The sequence below is a fragment of the Coregonus clupeaformis genome, unplaced genomic scaffold (assembly GCF_020615455.1).
Source record: "Coregonus clupeaformis isolate EN_2021a unplaced genomic scaffold, ASM2061545v1 scaf0238, whole genome shotgun sequence".
NCBI lineage: Eukaryota > Metazoa > Chordata > Actinopteri > Salmoniformes > Salmonidae > Coregonus > Coregonus clupeaformis.
The window spans coordinates 285,979-306,074 of record NW_025533693.1 but is presented as its reverse complement, the minus strand read 5'-3'; the positions used below and the strand labels follow the sequence as shown (position 1 = coordinate 306,074).

Below are 20,096 nucleotides of genomic sequence, written 5' to 3'. Positions count from 1 at the left end.
CAGTGAGAGACAGAATAACAACAAAAAAATCCAGAAAAACGCATGTCAAAAATGTTACAAATTGATTAGCATTTTAATGAGGGAAATAAGTATTTGACCCCCTCTCAATCCGAAAGATTTCTGGCTCCCAGATGTCTTTTATACAGGTAACGAGCTGAGATTAGGAGCACACTCTTAAAGGGAGTGCTCCTAATCTCAGCTTGTTACCTGTATAAAAGACACCTGTCCACAGAAGCAATCAATCAATCAGATTCCAAACTCTCCACCATGGCCAAGACCAAAGAGCTCACCAAGGATGTCAGGGACAAGATTGTAGACCTACACAAGGCTGGAATGGGCTACAAGACCATCGCCAAGCAGCTTGGTGAGAAGGTGACAACAGTTGGTGCGATTATTCGCAAATGGAAGAAACACAAAATAACTGTCAATCTCTCTCGGCCTGGGGCTCCATGCAAGATCTCACCTTGTGGAGTTGCAATGATCATGAGAACAGTGAGGAATCAGCCCAGAACTACACGGGAGGATCTTGTCAACGATCTCAAGGCAGCTGGGACCATTTTCACCAAGAAAACAATTGGTAACACACTACACCGTGAAGGACTGAAATCCTGCAGCGCCCGCAAGGTTCCCCTGCTCAAGAAAGCACATATACAGGGCCGTCTGAAGTTTGCCAATGAACATCTGAATGATTCAGAGGAGAACTGGGTGAAAGTGTTGTGGTCAGATGAGACCAAAATGGAGCTCTTTTGCATCAACTCAACTCGCCGTGTTTGGAGGAGGAGGAATGCTGCCTATGACCCCAAGTACACCATCCCCACCGTCAAACATGGAGGTGGAAACATTATGCTTTGGGGGTGTTTTTCTGCTAAGGGGACAGGACAACTTCACCGCATCAAAGGGACGATGGACGGGGCCATGTACCGTCAAATCTTGGGTGAGAACCTCCTTCCCTCAGCCAGGGCATTGAAAATGGGTCGTGGATGGGTATTCCAGCATGACAATGACCCAAAACACACGGCCAAGGCAACAAAGGAGTGGCTCAAGAAGAAGCACATTAAGGTCCTGGAGTGGCCTAGCCAGTCTCCAGACCTTAATCCCATAGAAAATCTGTGGAGGGAGCTGAAGGTTCGAGTTGCCAAACGTCAGCCTCAAAACCTTAATGACTTGGAGAAGATCTGCAAAGAGGAGTGGAACAAAATCCCTCCTGAGATGTGTGCAAACCTGGTGGCCAACTACAAGAAACGTCTGACCTCTGTGATTGCCAACAAGGGTTTTGCCACCAAGTACTAAGTCATGTTTTGCAGAGGGGTCAAATACTTATTTCCCTCATTAAAATGCAAATCAATTTATAACATTTTTGACATGCGTTTTTCTGGATTTTTTGTTGTTGTTATTCTGTCTCTCACTGTTCAAATAAACCTACCATAAAAATTATAGACTAATCATGTCTTTGTCAGTGGGCAAACGTACAAAATCAGCAGGGGATCAAATACTTTTTTCCCTCACTGTATATATGAAGCAAGCAATAGAACCCTTATTGGTTCCATTTGGAACCTTTTTTCCAAAGAGTGTACATCATGATTCCTGTAGATAAAATAAATAAAACATTCACTTGTTTTATATAGAATCCTTAGAATGACAAAATAATTGATGCAACTCAGCTCTCTCTTACCACCCAGACAAAGCACTAAACATCCAGGACTATGGTCTATATAATACCAGTTAGGCCTATGTAGCACTTTCAGTTCACTTTTGTGTTTTCAGTGGCACTCCATATTTCTAAAATAGACTGATGCCCCATCAATTGATATCCTAACCTTTGTCATTCGTAAACACCAATTCTTCATAGTACCAATCGATAGCATACTTCATGCTCCACCCGTTAAAAGTCAGTTAACTACACTACAGACCAACTCAGGACCTCCTGTTTACATAAAAGCAGGCCCACCTCCAGGTTCCTCCTCCTCAACTGTTCTCCTATCTTCTCGTCTTCAAAGCCACAATGCTTCACAGGAAAGGTTGCATTCAAGGAACCCCCTTGAGATCCACAAGCTGTTGACTTCAGGGTTGCCAGTTCTCTTCAGAAGGATATCCCTCCAGACCCTCCAGTCTTCACATAATCACTGAAGTCTGTTGGCACATTTAAAAGAGAGCAGACCTAAAGGTGAAAGAGATTAAGGAGAGCCAAAGATCAGTACCTTGTTTTTCAGTAGACATTAGTTTAGACATCAAAATAAGAGCATGAAAAACACTGCTAACCAGTGGTCAGTTTAGGTCATGGATAATCTAAAGGCCATGAACCTTCACATTGAAAAATGGTTGAGTCAACCATTTGTTTGTTTCTAAGAGCTTATTCACACAATTGACTTGTGGTTTGAGTGAGATAGTCCTACCTGTCTAAACTTGGCCCGAACCTTCTCCATGTCCTCCTGGAGATTTTCATAATGAGGTTCTTCATGGGGGAACTTTTGAATCAACCCAAGAAGAGATTCCAAAGCTTTCAGCCTTTTTCTTAAACATAAAATAGACAAACTGAAGATCATTTTATTTGCATGAAAGCCAACAGGAACAAGTGACTAATGAGTTGATAGGTATTTTATTACTGCTGATGAGAGGTCAAACCTGGACTTCACATCTGTGTTGTTTTGAAGAAGGCATTTCCAAGTGATTCCAAATCCATAATAGAAGGAAACCTATAAAATGAGGTGAGTAGTTTAGAAAGTTATCTGTAGTTGGGGAGAAATTAGTTGTAAAAACACAAATCACACTTATTTAACTAAGCTGTTTTCACAAACCAGTAAGCATATACATGTAATGTGCATTTAACAAAATCATATGTATGACTTCAGCTGAGTAGCAATCAGCTGCTGTAACAACACTGGCTTGCCATGTCTGCCCTGGGGTTTTGACTAGCTATTAAAAATAGTTACTAGTCATTATTACTGTTCCAGCTGGATGATAGGCGTTATTACGTAGGTCATGTTAAGCATAGCACAGAGAATTTTAAACCAACCTTTACTTGGCAATGGGATTGTGGACTACAGGAAAAAAAAGAGGACTGAGCACGCCCCCATTCTCATCGACGGGGCTGTAGTGGAACAGGTTGAGAGCTTCAAGTTCCTTGGTGTCCACATCACCAACGAACTATCATGGTCCAAACACACCAAGACAGTCGTGAAGAGGGCACGACAAAGCCTATTCCCCCTCAGGAGACTGAAAAGATTTGGCATGGGTCCTCAGATCCTCAAAAAATTCTAAAGCTGCACCATCGAGAGTATCCTGACTGGTTGCATCACCGCCTGGTATGGCAACTGCTTGGCCTCCGACCGCAAGGCACTACAGAGGGTAGTGCGTACGGCCCAGTACATCACTGGGGCCAAGCTTTCTGCCATCCAGGACCTCTATACCAGGCGGTGTCAGAGGAAGGCCCTCAAAATTGTCAAAGACTCCAGCCACCCTAGTCATAGACTGTTCTCTCTGCTACCGCACGGCAAGCGGTACCGGAGTGCCAAGTCTAGGTCCAAAAGACTTCTCAACAGCTTCTACCCCAAACCATAAGACTCCTGAACAGCTAATCATGGCTACCCTGACTATTTGCACTGCCCCCCCACCCCATCCTTTTTACGCTGCTGCTACTCTGTTAATTATTTATGCATAGTCACTTTAACTCTACCCACATGTACATATTACTTCAACTACCTCAACTAGCCGGTGCCCCCGCACATTGACTCTGCACCGGTACCCCCCTGTATATATAGCCTCCCTACTGTTAATTTATTTTACTTCTGCTCTTTTTTTTCTCAACACTTTTTTTGTTGTTGTTTTATTTTTACTTTTTTTGTTAAAAATAAATGCACTGTTGGTTAAGGGCTGCAAGTAAGCATTTCACTGTGATGTCTGCACCTGTTGTATTGGGCGCATGTGACCAATAAAATTTGATTTGATACTTACTCCATTCCCGACTTGGAAGAACGTTAGCATGGGGAAGCAGTGCCAGCGAAACTAAACCAAATCATGGATTGCTGTCATACCTTGTCCATAGACTGCTTACAGGGTAAGGAAACCAATGTGTAATTTTGTTGACTAGATGGTTTACAGTTTATGTCAGAATTGACTTTTTGTAGCATGTTAGAATTTACGCGGTAGGTTACGATAATTAACGTAGCATGTTAGGATAATTAGGTTAAGGTTAGGCAAATCGTTAGGTTTAGCTCAAATGCAAAAAAATATCAACTTTTGACGTCAATTTAGACATGACCTTGGGTGAGTGATGCTCAACTTGCCTCCATTGAAAGCTTGGCGCCATGTGATGCTCCATGTTTACGACCATCAATCATTCCTTGTCGCGTGCCTTCATCGAACCCCTCGCGGTACCCCTCTCCATGGAACCTGAAATTAATAAAAACTCATACGTTAATCAATGAACATTGTTCCAACTCTAACTAGCTAGCTAACGTTAACTATAAACAGACAGGCGTCATGCTAGTACTGGCTAGCTAGTTAACGTTAGCTAGCTAAATAAACTAGAGCAAGGCAGTGTTTAGCCTACCTGTCGTCAGCCATGAGAATACAGTCAAATAAATCTTCACTTTTGTGGGCCATTTTCGAAGAGTATTAAAAGAGTATCGCCTATTAAAATGTTTACTTGGTTAGCTATCTAGCCAACATCTGTCGCTTCCGCAAACATCAGTTTGTGGCTACAGCATTGCTTTGGACAGCCCAACAGTTAGCTCGCGCATCACTGCCATCTACTGTGTTGGAGTTTGTTGGAGCCGAGGTTCCAGTTAAAAGCAGTAAAGAGATGCTAGTGCTGAAAATAAACATTACATTTAGCGCTACATTGTCACATATCGCAATGAACATGACGACTAACACCATGGACAGTGCCACGTAATAACAGCCAATGAAGGTATCTCAATGACTCTATGCTCTAGCAGCACCCAGTGCAAGCAGTGGTGTAAAGTACTTAAGTAAAAATACTTTAAAGTGCTACTTAAGTAGTGTTTTGGGGTATCTGTACTTTACTTTACTATTTATATTTTTGGCAACTTTTACTTCACTATATTGCTAATGAAAATAATGTATTTTTTACTCCATACATTTTCCCTGACACCCAAAAGTACTCGTTTAATTTTGACAGGAAAATGGTCCAATTCACACACATATCAAGAGAACATCCCTGGCCATCCCTGCTGTCTCTGATCTGGCAGACTCATTAAACACAAGTGCTTCGTTTGTAAATTATGTCTGAGTGTTGGAGTGTGCCCCTGGCTATCCGTCAATAAAAAAAGAAAATTGTGCTGTCTGGCTTGCTTAATATAAGGAATTTGAAACGATTTATACTTTTACTTTTGATACTTAAGTACATTTGAGCAATTCCATTTATTTTTTATACTTAAGTATATTTAAAACCAACTACTTTTAGACTTTTACTCAAGTAGTATTTTACTCTGTGACTTTCACTTTTACTTGAGTCATTTTCTATTAAGGTATCTTTACTTTTACTCAAGTATGACAATTGAGTACTTTTTCCACCACGGAGTGCAAGGAAGGTCCGCATTTCCTTTACCCTAAAAAGGCCTACCAGGAGATGAAAGCTGCCGGAAAATACAGAAAACAAACAAATATTTATTTGTATATATGAATGACAAAACATTGATGAAAAAATAACAGGATTCGCTGCATTTCTGTCCATGCATGGGTAGACCTATCAGTTATCATACTGGCCTAGTACTTTCCCTATGGTGGTATATTTGTGTTATATCTTTAGTAGGCTAATAATAATAATAATAATATGCCATTTAGCAGACGCTTTTACTTACAGTCATGTGTGCATACATTTTTTAGGTATGGGGGGTCCCGGGGATCGAACCCACTACCCTGGCGTTACAAGCACCATGCTCTACCAATTGAGCTACAGAGGACCAGAGGGCTACTGCCCCTCCCTACCTTCAGGCTATGCACAAACCCTACACCCCAACCCGAGCACTCTGTTCTGCCACCTCTGGTCTCTAGGCTGTGGCAGGGCTTGCAAATTATTCTGAAGTACAAAGGGAAACCCAGCCACAAGCTCCCAGTGACGCAAGCCTACCAGACGGGCTAAATGTATTTTATGCTCACTTCGAGGCAAGCAACACTGAAGCATGCATGAGAGCACCAGCTGTTCCAGAACTGTGTGATCACGCTGTCCGTTGCCGATGTGAGCAATACCTTTAAACAGGTCAACATTCACAAGGCTGCAGGGCCAAATGGATTACCAGGACGTGTACTCAGAGCATGCGCGGACCAACTGGCAAGTGTCTTCACTGACATTTTTAACCGCTCCCTGACTGAGTCTGTAAAACCTACATGTTTCAAGCAGACCACCATAGTCCCTGTGCCCAAGAACACGAAGGTAACCTGCCTTAATGACTACCGCCCCGTAGCACTCACATCGGTAGCCATGAAGTGCTTTGAAAGGCTGTTCATGGCTCACATTAACACCATCATCCCGGAAACCCTAGACCCACTCCAATTCGCATACCGCCCCAACAGATCCACACATGACGCAATCTCAATTGAACTCCACACTGCCCTTTCCCACCTGGACAAAAGGAACAACTATGTGAGAATGCTGTTCATCGACTACAGCTCAGCGTTCAACACCATAGTGCCCACAAAGCTCATCACTAAGCTAAGGACCCTGGGACTAAACACCTCCCTCTGCAACTCGATCCTGGACTTCCAGGTGGTAAGGGTAGACAACAACATCTGCCATGCTGATCCTCAACATAGGGGCCCCTCAGGGGTGCATGCTTAGTCCCCTCCTGTACTCTCTGTTCACCCACGACAGCGTGGCCAAGCACGACTCCAACACCATCATTAAGTTTCTGACGACACAACGGTGGTAGGCCTTATCACTGACAATTATGAGACAGCCTATAGGGAGGAGGTCAGAGACCTGGCAGTGTGGTGCCAGGACAACAACCTCTCCCTCAACGTGAGCAAGACAAAGGAGCTGATCGTGGACTACAGGAAAAGGAGGGCCGAACACGCTCCCATTCACATCGACGGGGCTGTAGTGGAGCGGGTCGAGAGCTTCAAGTTCCTTGGTGTCCACATCACCAACAAACTATCGTGGTCCATTCCACCTCAGGAGACTGAAAGGATTTGGCATGGGTCCCCAGATCCTCAAAAAGTTATACAGCTGCACCATCGAGAGCATCCTGACCGGTTGCATCACCGCCTGTTATGGCAACTGCTCGGCATCCGACCGTAAGGCGCTACAGAGGGCTGTGCATATGGCCCAGTACATCACTGGGGCCAAGCTTCCTGCTATCCAGGACCTCGATACTAGGCGGTGTCAGAGGAAGGTCCAAAAATGGTCAAAGACTCCAGTCACCCAAGTCATAGACTGTTCTCTCTGCTACCGCACGGCAAGTGGTACCGGAGCACCAAGTCTAGGTCCAAAAGGCTCCTTAACAGCTTCTACCCCCAAGCCATAAGACTGCTGAACATTTCATCAAATGGCCACCCGGACTATTTACATTGACCCCCCCCCCCCTTCCCTTCCCATCTTCCGAAAGCACCTGAAACCCTACTTCTTCAAAGAGTATCTTAAATAATTTGCTGATAGCTACTTTACTGAGGAAAAGTGTACTTACTATGTCTGTGATACAGTGGGGGAAAAAAGTATTTAGTCAGCCACCAATTGTGCAAGTTCTCCCACTTAAAAAGATGAGAGAGGCCTGTCATTTTCATCATAGGTACACGTCAACTATGACAGACAAAATGAGATTTTTTTTCTCCAGAAAATCACATTGTAGGATTTTTAATGAATTTATTAGCAAATTATGGTGGAAAATAAGTATTTGGTCAATAACAAAAGTTTCTCAATACTTTGTTATATACCCTTTGTTGGCAATGACACAGGTCAAACGTTTTCTGTAAGTCTTCACAAGATTTTCACACACTGTTGCTGGTATTTTGGCCCATTCCTCCATGCAGATCTCCTCTAGAGCAGTGATGTTTTGGGGCTGTCGCTGGGCAACACGGACTTTCAACTCCCTCCAAAGATCTTCTATGGGCTTGAGATCTGGAGACTGGCTAGGCCACTCCAGGACCTTGAAATGCTTCTTACGAAGCCACTCCTTCGTTGCCCGGGCGGTGTGTTTGGGATCATTCTCATGCTGAAAGACCCAGCCATGTTTCATCTTCAATGCCCTTGCTGATGGAAGGAGGTTTTCACTCAAAATCTCACGATACATGGCCCCATTCATTCTTTCCTTTACACGGATCAGTCGTCCTGGTCCCTTTGCAGAAAAACAGCCCCAAAGCATGATGTTTCCACCCCCATGCTTCACAGTAGGTATGGTGTTCTTTAGATGCAACTCAGCATTCTTTGTCCTCCAAACACGACGAGTTGAGTTTTTACCAAAAAGTTATATTTTGGTTTCATCTGACCATATGACATTCTCCCAATCCTCTTCTGGATCATCCAAATGCACTCTAGCAAACTTCAGATGGGCCTGGATATGTACTGGCTTAAGCAGGGGGACACGTCTGGCACTGCAGATTTTGAGTCCCTGGCGGCGTAGTGTGTTACTGATGGTAGGCTTTGTTACTTTGGTCCCAGCTCTCTGCAGGTCATTCACTAGGTCCCCCCGTGTGGTTCTGGGATTTTTGCTCACCGTTCTTGTGATCATTTTGACCCCACAGGGTGAGATCTTGCGTGGAGCCCCAGATCGAGGGAGATTATCAGTGGTCTTGTATGTCTTCCATTTCCTAATAATTGCTCCCACAATTGATTTCTTCAAACCAAGCTGCTTACCTATTGCATATTCAGTCTTCCCAGCCTGGTGCAGGTCTACAATTTTGTTTCTGGTGTCCTTTGACAGCTCTTTGGTCTTGGCCATAGTGGAGTTTGGAGTGTGACTGTTTGAGGTTGTGGACAGGTGTCTTTTATTCTGATAACAAGTTCAAACAGGTGCCATTAATACAGGTAACGAGTGGAGGACAGAGGAGCCTCTTAAAGAAGAAGTTACAGGTCTGCGAGAGCCAGAAATCTTGCTTGTTTGTAGGTGACCAAATACTTATTTTCCACCATAATTTGCAAATAAATTCATAAAAAATCCTACAATGTGATTTTCTGGATTTTTATTTCCTCAATTTGTCTGTCATAGTTGACGTGTACCTATGATGAAAATTACAGGCCTCTCTCATCTTTTTAAGTGGGAGAACTTGCACAATTGGTGGCTGACTAAATACTTTTTTCCCCCACTGTATGTGGTTGTCCCACCTAGCTATCTTAAGATGAATGCACTAACTGTAAGTCGCTCTGGATAAGAGCGTCTGCTAAATGACTAAAATGTCAAATGTACAAACAACCCCCTGTGACAAGTCATATTTGAAATAATCATAATAAAATACTATCACAGATTACATCTCTGATACTGTTGTATGAATGATAGGCGTTCAAGTGTACAATAAGCCCATACACTGAATCATCAAAGCTACTCTGGACAAACTCAAGAGCGTGCAAGAGGAATGAATGATAATGATGTTTTTTAGAGTTCCAAAACTGATAAAGAATTGTGTGACTTCGAAAACATTCAGTGTGCTACAATTTACTACATTGTGTCCCAATAATAAACACCTTTTTTGCACACAGCTTGTGGCATGTGGTAATCTTGTTGAACGAAAAATAGCTGTGAGAAACGAATCATCAATATGGCTTTCTAGAGCTGATGACTGATGGAATGATCAAAATGCATTCCAATAACATTATGACATATTATTTCACATGTATGTCTTTGGTCAATTTGAAAATGTAACTGCAAACACATACGAGTTAAAATTAAGGCTTAAGCTAAATGCATTATATATATATATATATATATATATATATATATATATATATATATATATATTTGTGATGTCACGAGAGGCTGTGTCCTGGAGGGACGTTACATCCCCCTGAGGTGGCTGCAAACCCAGACAGCTATGGCTCCATCTGCTGGTATGGTCGGGAACTCCACCCCCTCTATGGCCAATCTTCCCACGCAGCTGAAACAAATGAGGAGCTGATGAGCTGAAGGTTTGGGAAGGGAAGAGACACAGTCTCCAAGCTGGGCTCTCGGGAGGACAAGAGTGCTGCACGTCCACTTCCATGAGGAATATAAGGATTTGGAGATACTTACCTTTGGGAAATACTCACCTTTGGATATATGCACCTGTGGAAATACGTGAGAGACATTTGGAAGGACTTTTTGCTGGGTTGGCCACTAGCTGCAACGTGGACTACAGTAAGGCTGGGGAAAAGTTATCTGAGCGAGTGAGAATTATGATTTTGGATGTGGAAGAGACATCCCTGAACTGTTAACCCTTAAAGAGCCACAAGAGAACAGAATTTTGTTATATTTTCGTTAATTTCCCAAGACCTATAATAAAATCCTTGTTTTGTTTGAACCTTGTCTCCTTGCACTACTTGAGCAATCCCGCTGAAAGCTGTGTAGCCTCTCGTGACGTCACAGATGGTGGAGAATACGGGCACGCTCAAGCGTTAATAGTGCATGTCAGAGGAGGATACCGAAGGTTTGATCACCCAGTTTTCCAAGTTGGCCGTAGGCTCCCCGCCGACTGAAATGGAGGACATATTGAAAGCCCTTGTTGCTGGCCAGCAAGCCCAGATGCAAGCAAACGTGGCTCTCTTGGAGGAGCAAAAGAAAGCCAACCTTCTGAAGGCAGAGGAATTGCAGTTGCAGAGACAGAGGGTGGTCCAAAATACCCGCCCAATAAAGGCAAGTGACTTTATATCTAAGATGGGAGCTACCGATGACATTGAGGCATACCTGCATGCATTTGAGGCCACGGCCACTAGGGAAGCCTGGCCCAAGCAACAGTGGGTTGGTCTGTTAGCCCCCTTTCTAACCGGGAATCGCTGAATGCTGTCCGGGACCTGGGCCCTGACCAGGTTACTGACTATGATGCCCTGAAGGCTGAGATCCTCAGCAGATATGGACTCACAAAGTTTGGTATGGCCCAGCGCTTTCACAGCTGGACCTTCCAACCAGACCAACCTCCTCGGGCGCAGATGCATGAACTTGTCCGAATCGCAAGGAAATGGCTGGATCCGCAGAGGAATACAGCAGCGGCGGTGGTGGAGGCCGTTGTGGTGGATCGTTACCTCACGCGCCCTGCCTTATGAGGCAAAACGGTTCATCAGTCAACAGGCCTTGACCACGGCTGATCTGACCGTGGAAGCTGTGGAAAAGTACCAGTCCACAGCGGAGATGCTGAATGCTTCCCGAAAAGACCCCAGGAGTGCGGCCCCACCACAAATGGGAAGAACCCGTCCAAAGGACCCCAAGGTCTCGAACCCAGCCACGTCAGGACTTATCCCGGCTCCAGGGGGAGCCAGAAACCAGGCGGGTCCAAGAAGAGTACACCAGGAGGGGGAAACTTCGACAGTGTTACCGGTGTGGGGAGATGGGACATATCTCCTGGCAGTGTGGGAAACCAGCCGATGAACCTATGCCCACTGCGGAGTCCTCCAGCTCAGCACCCACACACCGGTTTTGCCTCGCTCTTGGGAGTCGTAGATGGCGGCCCAGATCGACCCCCCACCTGCCCGGTAACTGTGAATCACCATGATGTGGAGGCCTTACTAGATTCTGGTAGCCGGGCCACCCTGGTGCGTAAGGATTTGGTGGGCCCAACGTGTCTGACCCCGGGGAAAGTCCTCCCAGTTTCCTGTGTCCATGGGGACACCAGAGAATACCCCATTACTGAACTTACAATGACCAGCACACGGGGAACCATACACACGACGGCGGGGGTGGTTGATTCCCTCCCCGTCCCTGTCCTAATTGGACGAGACTGCCCAGCCTTTTACCCACTCTGGAGAGAGTCTCAGGAGAGGATAACCCGAGTACCTCGGAAACGGAGAGGCAAGACTCATCCTGGGAAGGCTCCGGTGCAATCCTCCGAGTTACTCACTCCCGCCCGGGCTCTGATAGGGATGGCAGGTGCCCAGACCGACACAGAGACGGAGCTACAGAATCTGGACAAAGAACTGTCTGGTCTGAAGGGGACCGCTGAGAGGTATCGTTTGTTAAAGCAACAGTTAGACATGAAGACAGAAGAGTTAGATATCCTCCAGGCTAAACTCCAACAGAGCTCCTTCCCTAAGCAACCGGAGGAGCTGGAGAGGCTGCGCAGGACCATCGAGGAGTGTGAGGAGACCCTGCGCAGTAGTAAGGAGGTCCAGAAGAAGGCAGAGGAGAAGTACAAGGTGTTGGAGAACAAGATGAAGAATGCGGAGGCAGAGAGAGAGAAGGAACTGAAAGCTGCTCAACAGAAGCTAAACTCTGCTAAAACCAAGGCTGATGCGTTCAGTAAGAAACTCAAGGAGAGACAACAGGAGGCTGAGTCCCTGGTCCTAGAGTTGGAGGAGTTGAAGAGAGAGCAGTCTGGCAAGCACCACGGCAATGCAGACGCCCTCTCCCGGCGTGATGCCTTCTTCGCTGCCTTTACCCCGACGAGGACGTCGGTCCCGAGGAGGGGGGATGTGTGATGTCACGAGAGGCTGTGTCCTGGAGGGACGTTACATCCCCTGAGGTGGCTGCAAACCCAGACAGCTATGGCTCCATCTGCTGGTATGGTCGGGAACTCCACCCCTCTATGGCCAATCTTCCCACGCAGCTGAAACAAATGAGGAGCTGATGAGCTGAAGGTTTGGGAAGGGAAGAGACACAGTCTCCAAGCTGGGCTCTCGGGAGGACAAGAGTGCTGCACGTCCACTTCCATGAGGAATATAAGGATTTGGAGATACTTACCTTTGGGAAATACTCACCTTTGGATATATGCACCTGTGGAAATACGTGAGAGACATTTGGAAGGACTTTTTGCTGGGTTGGCCACTAGCTGCAACGTGGACTACAGTAAGGCTGGGGAAAAGTTATCTGAGCGAGTGAGAATTATGATTTTGGATGTGGAAGAGACATCCCTGAACTGTTAACCCTTAAAGAGCCACAAGAGAACAGAATTTTGTTATATTTTCGTTAATTTCCCAAGACCTATAATAAAATCCTTGTTTTGTTTGAACCTTGTCTCCTTGCACTACTTGAGCAATCCCGCTGAAAGCTGTGTAGCCTCTCGTGACGTCACAATATATACAGTGGGGAGAACAAGTATTTGATACACTGCCGATTTTGCAGGTTTTCCTACTTACAAAGCATGTAGAGGTCTGTAATTTTTATCATAGGTACACTTCAACTGTGAGAGACAGAACCTAAAACTAAAATCCAGAAAATCACATTGTATGATTTTTAAGTAATTAATTTGCATTTTATTGCATGACATAAGTATTTGATACATCAGAAAAGCAGAACTTAATATTTGGTACAAAAACCTTTGTTTGCAATTACAGAGATCATACGTTTCCTGTAGGTCTTGACCAGGTTTGCACACACTGCAGCAGGGATTTTGGCCCACTCCTCCATACAGACCTTCTCCAGATCCTTCAGGTTTCGGGGCTGTCGCTGGGCAATACAGACTTTCAGCTCCCTCCAAAGATTTTCTATTGGGTTCAGGTCTGGAGACTGGCTAGGCCACTCCAGGACCTTGTGATGCTTCTTACGGAACCACTCCTTAGTTTCTCTGGCTGTGTGTTTTGGGTCGTTGTCATGCTGGAAGACCCAACCACGACCCATCTTCAATGCTCTTACTGAGGGAAGGAGGTTGTTGGCCAAGATCTCGCGATACATGGCCCCATCCATCCTCCCCTCAATACGGTGCAGTCGTCCTTACCCCTTTGCAGAAAAGCATCCCCAAAGAATGATGTTTCCACCTCCATGCTTCACGGTTGGGATGGTGTTCTTGGGGTTGTACTCATCCATCTTCTTCCTCCAAACACGGCGAGTGGAGTTTAGACCAAAAAGCTCTATTTTTGTCTCATCAGACCACATGACCTTCTCCCATTCCTCCTCTGGATCATCCAGATGGTCATTGGCAAACTTCAGACGGGCCTGGACATGCGCTGGCTTGAGCAGGGGGACCTTGCGTGCGTTGCAGGATTTTAATCCATGACGGCGTAGTGTGTTACTATTGGTTTTCTTTGAAACTGTGGTCCCAGCTCTCTTCAGGTCATTGACCAGGTCCTGTCTTGTAGTTCTGGGCTGATCCCTCACCTTCCTCATGATCATTGATGCCCCACGAGGTGAGATCTTGAATGGAGCCCCAGACAGAGGGTGATTGACCGTCATCTTGAATTTCTTCCATTTTCTAATAATTGCGCCAACAGTTGTTGCCTTCTCACCAAGCTTCTTGCCTATTGTCCTGTAGCCCATCCCAGCCTTGTGCAGGTCTACAATTGTATCCTTGATGTCCTTGCACAGCTCTCTGGTCTTGGCCATTGTGGAGAGGTTGGAGTCTGTTTGATTGAGTGTGTGGACAGGTGTCTTTTATACAGGTAACGAGTTCAAACAGGTGCAGTTAATACAGGTAATGAGTGGAGAACAGGAGGGCTTCTTAAAGAAAAACGAACAGGTCTGTGAGAGCCGGAAATGTTACTGGTTGGTAGGTGATCAAATACTTATGTCATGCAATAGAATGCAAATTAATTACTTAAAAATCATACAATGTGATTTTCTGGATTTTTGTTTTAGATTCCGTCTCTCGTGGTTGAAGTGTACCTATGATAAAAATTACAGACCTCTACATGCTTTGTAAGTAGGAAAACCTGCAAAATCGGCAGTGTATCAAATACTTGTTCTCCCCACTGTATATACAGTGGGGGAAAAAAAGTATTTAGTCAGCCACCAAATGTGCAAGTTCTCCCACTTAAAAAGATGAGAGAGGCCTGTAATTTTCATCATATGTACACGTCAACTATGACAGACAAAATTAGAAAAGAAAATCCAGAAAATCACATTGTAGGATTTTTAATGAATTTATTTGCAAATTATGGTGGAAAATAAGTATTTGGTCAATAACAAAAGTTTCTCAATACTTTGTTATATACCCTTTGTTGGCAATGACACAGGTCAAACGTTTTCTGTAAGTCTTCACAAGGTTTTCACACACTGTTGCTGGTATTTTGGCCCATTCCTCCATGCAGATCTCCTCTAGAGCAGTGATGTTTTGGGGTAGTCGCTGGTTAACATGGACTTTCAACTCCCTCCAAAGATTTTCTATGGGCTTGAGATCTGGAGACTGGCTAGGCCACTCCAGGACCTTGAAATGCTTCTTACGAAGCCACTCCTTCATTGCCCGGGCGGTGTGTTTGGGATCATTGTCATGCTGAAAGACCCAGCCACGTTTCATCTTCAATGCCCTTGCTGATGGAAGGAGGTTTTCACTCAAAATCTCACGATACATGGCCCCATTCATTCTTTCCTTTACACGGATCAGTCGTCCTGGTCCCTTTGCAGAAAAACAGCCCCAAAGCATGATGTTTCCACCCCCATGCTTCACAGTAGGTATGGTGTTCTTTGGATGCAACTCAGCATTCTTTGTCCTCCAAACACGACGAGTTGAGTTTTTACCAAAAAGTTATATTTTGGTTTCATCTGACCATATGACATTCTCCCAATCCTCTTCTGGATCATCCAAATGCACTCTAGCAAACTTCAGACGGACCTGGACATGTACTGGCTTAAGCAGGGGGACACGTCTCGCACTGCAGGATTTGAGTCCCTGGCGGCGTAGTGTGTTACTGATGGTAGGCTTTGTTACTTTGGTCCCAGCTCTCTGCAGGTCATTCACTAGGTCCCCCCGTGTGGTTCTGGGATTTTTGCTCACTGTTCTTGTGATCATTTTGACCCCACGGGGTGAGATCTTGCGTGGAGCCCCATCGAGGGAGATTATCAGTGGTCTTGTATGTCTTCCATTTCCTAATAATTGCTCCCACAGTTGATTTCTTCAAACCAAGCTGCTTACCTATTGCATATTCAGTCTTCCCAGCCTGGTGCAGGTCTACAATTTTGTTTCTGGTGTCCTTTGACAGCTCTTTGGTCTTGGCCATAGTGGAGTTTGGAGTGTGACTGTTTGAGATTGTGGACAGGTGTCTTTTATACTGATAACAAGTTCAAACAGGTGCCATTAATTCAGGTAACGAGTGGAGGACAGAGGAGCCTCTTAAAGAAGAAGTTACAGGTCTGTGAGAGCCAGAAATCTTGCTTGTTTGTAGGTGACCAAATACTTATTTTCCACCATAATTTGCAAATAAATTCATTAAAAATCCTACAATGTGATTTTCTGGATTTTCTTTTCTCAATTTGTCTGTCATAGTTGAAGTGTACCTATGATGAAAATGACAGGCCTCTCTCATCTTTTTAAGTGGGAGAACTTGCACAATTGGTGGCTGACTAAATACTTTTTTCCCCCACTGTATGTATATATATATATATATATATATATATATATATATATATATATATATATAAAAAGCTGTACAAATATATAAGTATTTACAAATATCTACAAAAATGTAGACAAAAAAGTGCATACAAATTCCCATATTTGTTTTTCAAAATACATGGATCAAGTATTTTCATTACATAATATGGCTAAAAAGTAAATAAAATTAAATAAAGAAAAAAATAGAAGAAAAAAAATTAGAAATAAATACTACAAAATGATTTCAATCCAGTTCTTCTTGGGCCTGTATGTTTGGAGTGGTGTATAATGTCATGTGCAAATTATGAGTTTGGAGACACCTTGTAGATATAGAAGCTTCTTAGTGTAGGTTATATGTTAGCACCATCAGTCGCTCATCTCTTATTGAAACTGGGGCTTTGGATCGAGATCTGTGAAAGTTTCCCAAAGGCATCCATAGTGTCTATGTCCAGGCCTGACTGAGGGCCTTGCTCAGGGTGGGCTGACAAGCCCAAATCTGTTGTTATATCCAGGGGCAGGGTGCTCACCCTTGGCAGAAACTGGGACAGTGCAGGAATGCCTCTGTCTCGCCCTTGGAGCCTCTGCCTGCTGCCACCCAGGCTCACCAGGGTCCCATGCTTGTCGGAGACATAAATATTGTAGCCGTCTGGGAGGATGTTTTCCTTGAAGGAGCAGTCATCTTTCATATAGGTTTGCTATGGGAAGAGGAGGGAGAAAATAACATCTAGTGTATATGGAGTGACACACACAGGCTATTTGTCAGACCCTCTTCATCCTGACTGACTCCTGCCAGGAGTTATTCGAGAGCTATTTGCATAGCGTATACAGAGTCACTAGAGGCCAAGGTTGTTTTTCCAGTTCCTTTCCAAAAAGGTTTTAACTTTTAAATATATACCCTACCAGTGGACAAAGGTTGCTGCAGTGACATATGACCTATAATAAACCATATAATTCTCAGTATTTGCCATATGTATTTTAAATCTGGTATGCAAATGTTAATGTAACATTTCATGCAAGGAAAGGTATTAAATATTTGACTATCATGAGCTATAATCTTTTTGTTGCCTATATTTTACTATATGCATTTATATCAAAACCTTAAGATTATAGACATCTGATGAAGGATGATTTTTTAGATCATTTTTAGATAATTGGATAAACTGTCACAAACACTTTCTCAAAATGAGTATGTTAATTTTTTTAAGTTAATTTTATATAAATGTCGATTTATTAATGCTCCTCCAAACTATGAATTGCTGTTATTCACAAGTCGGTGCTGCATCTGAAATTGTGAAGTTTTAGTCATTCCAATCATTGTGAACGTTAATTTTACAGTCAAATATCAAATGTGAGTGCTCTTACGGATGCGTACAGTCTTCCATTCCCTTCCATGCAGAGATACTGCGAAGCTGCTACTCCTTTGATTGCGACACAGCCTGTGTCTACAGGTCGGATTTCCACCAAACCTGTATAAACACAACAGGTCATTCAGTTTACTTTATTTTTTATTGTTATATATTTATATTTCCAAATAATAATAAAACAGTGACAGCAATACATAAAGACATACCAATAGACAACCACAACACATGATAATACAAATAAAATAAAAAGACAAAGACAAAACATATAAAACAGACAGAAATATAAGTTTATATTGTACTTAATCAGAATAATATCTCAAATTTGGGATGAAATGGGAAAAGTTCAGTATTTGGTCATGAGCTGACCTTATTTTGGATGTTATGAAGGAGAAGGCAGAGGGCTAGGTGGATCTTGTTGTGGCTTTAGCTCTGTGGATTCTAGCGGTGGATCTCTCCAGGGTTAAGATGACAATTATAGATCCACAGATTGTTCAAGTGAGCTTCCTGATCAAACCATGCTTTCAAAGTGGCATTTTTTGCTGCAGTAAGTGTAGTTTATAAGTGGATATTACTTTTTGGAGTTTAGACAGGTTTACACACTTTCTAAATGTATTGTATTGACTATTAGGCATATCTCTGATGTATGTAAGTATTATGTACAACCTAATAGAGTTACCATTTTATAATCCACAAATTTCAAATTCATAATCACACGTTTTCAAATGACTTTTTCAAAGGATGCCAATACAATGCTCAACCAAAAGTAACCACCTCTTTCATCAGAACAACCCATCCAGAATATTAATTTTGGTTATGCAGTCTCCAATCAATATTGTGAATGACCTTGCCAGTGATATTGAAAGATGGCAAAGCAAAGGCAAAGTTAATAGGGCCCCTATGTCTCAACAAAATAAAACTGTTTAATTGCTGCTCTATGTATAGTGGTAGCCTACTTACTGTAAGAACTCTGCTCAGGAGATCCGTGCACCTTGCCATTCTCGTTGATTAGCAAGTGCAAACCGTGTTTGGCCGCATACAGATGTCTGAGCCGGACCGTCTGTCCCCATCCGTTGGCTATATGAGGCCCGGAGTCTGGCAGTGGCAGACAAACTCCAACTGCAAAAAATATGTTGACCATGCATACTGCAGTAACTGCAAGTGTCATTTTGCTCATGACTATGTCAAATTTTCTTTCCTGATGCTGTTCTCTGTCTATTATCCCAGACCCTCTGCCTTCTTTCTATCTGTCGCTATTTTCTAGTAAGACAATGTCCCAGCCTTTTTAAATGTGCTGCTTATCAGTCCGATCGATAACCCTTTTCCCAAAGCCAATTCTTGGAACAACGTAACACACCCTCTCGACATGCAACAAAATCATAGGTGACTGGTGGCACATGCCACGACCAAGGATTTATAAGAGAAGTTAGGCCTTTAGTTATCAAAGTCAAAACATTGATGATCATAATGTATTATAATTAATTGATTATAATGATATGTTTAGTTTAAATATGTATACTCCATTTGATTTATAGCCCTATGTGATTTATAAGGTCTTGAGAAGTTGAAGTGAATTATAGGCTACTGGATTAAAGTTTAGCCATCCACTCGTCATTATAATATAACAACAACCTTTTTAAATTTGCCATTGCTCAATCAGGGGGAGCATTTAGTTATTTCACTAAATGCCAGGTGTACACTGCAAGTCATGTGTAATTCAAACCAGCTCTGGCACAGGAGCATATATGTCCTTGTTGGACTTGGTCAACAAGCACAAATAACAGATTTACCCCTCTGTTATCTAATTTTGACCGAGGGTTTCCGATGCTTAGTGCGCAAGCGTTGTCAATTGACAAACTCCTCCGTGAAATGTGAAATGTAGGCTACATAAAAGTTAAACAGTAATTTAGAGCAAATATCCCCATTCATGAAAATGCAGCGGAGGACCTACATTCCAAAGCGCAATATATCAGATCAGGTAGTATTAAACTATGTGGACCGTCCATCGGTGGGTAGCTTATTCCAGTAGGACAATATTTGTCAAAATACATGTTTAGAATTTTTTATCAAACTGATGTATTTAACTTTATTCATAACATTATGATTTGACCGATTTGACCGACTAAACGGGAGACTACTTGAAGATTACTGACTAACCCGTGACTAACCACTACAGACCGTGCTCTGCCTAAAATAAATAGCCTACTTATTCTGTAAACCAGATTTATTTTCACTCAGTGGTCCATGTCATTATACTCACTAGGTGGCGCACAATACCACATTATCAATTTTACATTCTAAAGCGTCTTCGTGAGCGTTGTGGGCTCCATGTAGTCTTACCTTGACACATGCAATTGG

At 43.4% G+C, this 20,096-nt stretch overlaps 1 protein-coding gene across 4 annotated transcripts; it reads right to left on the bottom strand.

Moving 5' to 3' along the window:
• Window positions 1-1,449: 1,449 nt before the first annotated feature.
• lto1 (LTO1 maturation factor of ABCE1) lies at window positions 1,450-19,001 on the bottom strand. Of its 4 annotated transcripts, none has more exons than XM_045214341.1 (5): window positions 4,550-4,951; window positions 4,284-4,389; window positions 2,623-2,693; window positions 2,394-2,532; window positions 1,450-2,158 (listed from the first exon to the last, which is right to left on the bottom strand). In XM_045214341.1, exons 1-5 carry the CDS (start codon window positions 4,600-4,602, stop codon window positions 2,081-2,083), a joined length of 447 nt encoding a protein of 148 aa, XP_045070276.1. In that variant the 5' UTR covers window positions 4,603-4,951; the 3' UTR covers window positions 1,450-2,080. The 4 variants fall into 4 exon arrangements, 3 of the variants coding, with proteins under 3 accessions (XP_045070276.1, XP_041727121.1, XP_041727120.1); XM_041871187.2 differs by having other exon boundaries at window positions 2,394-2,511; window positions 4,550-4,946; XR_005998370.2 differs by lacking the exons at window positions 1,450-2,158; window positions 2,394-2,532; window positions 2,623-2,693; window positions 4,550-4,951 and adding exons at window positions 16,698-17,072; window positions 17,740-17,843; window positions 18,699-19,001 and having other exon boundaries at window positions 3,876-4,389.
• Window positions 19,002-20,096: the final 1,095 nt, after the last annotated feature.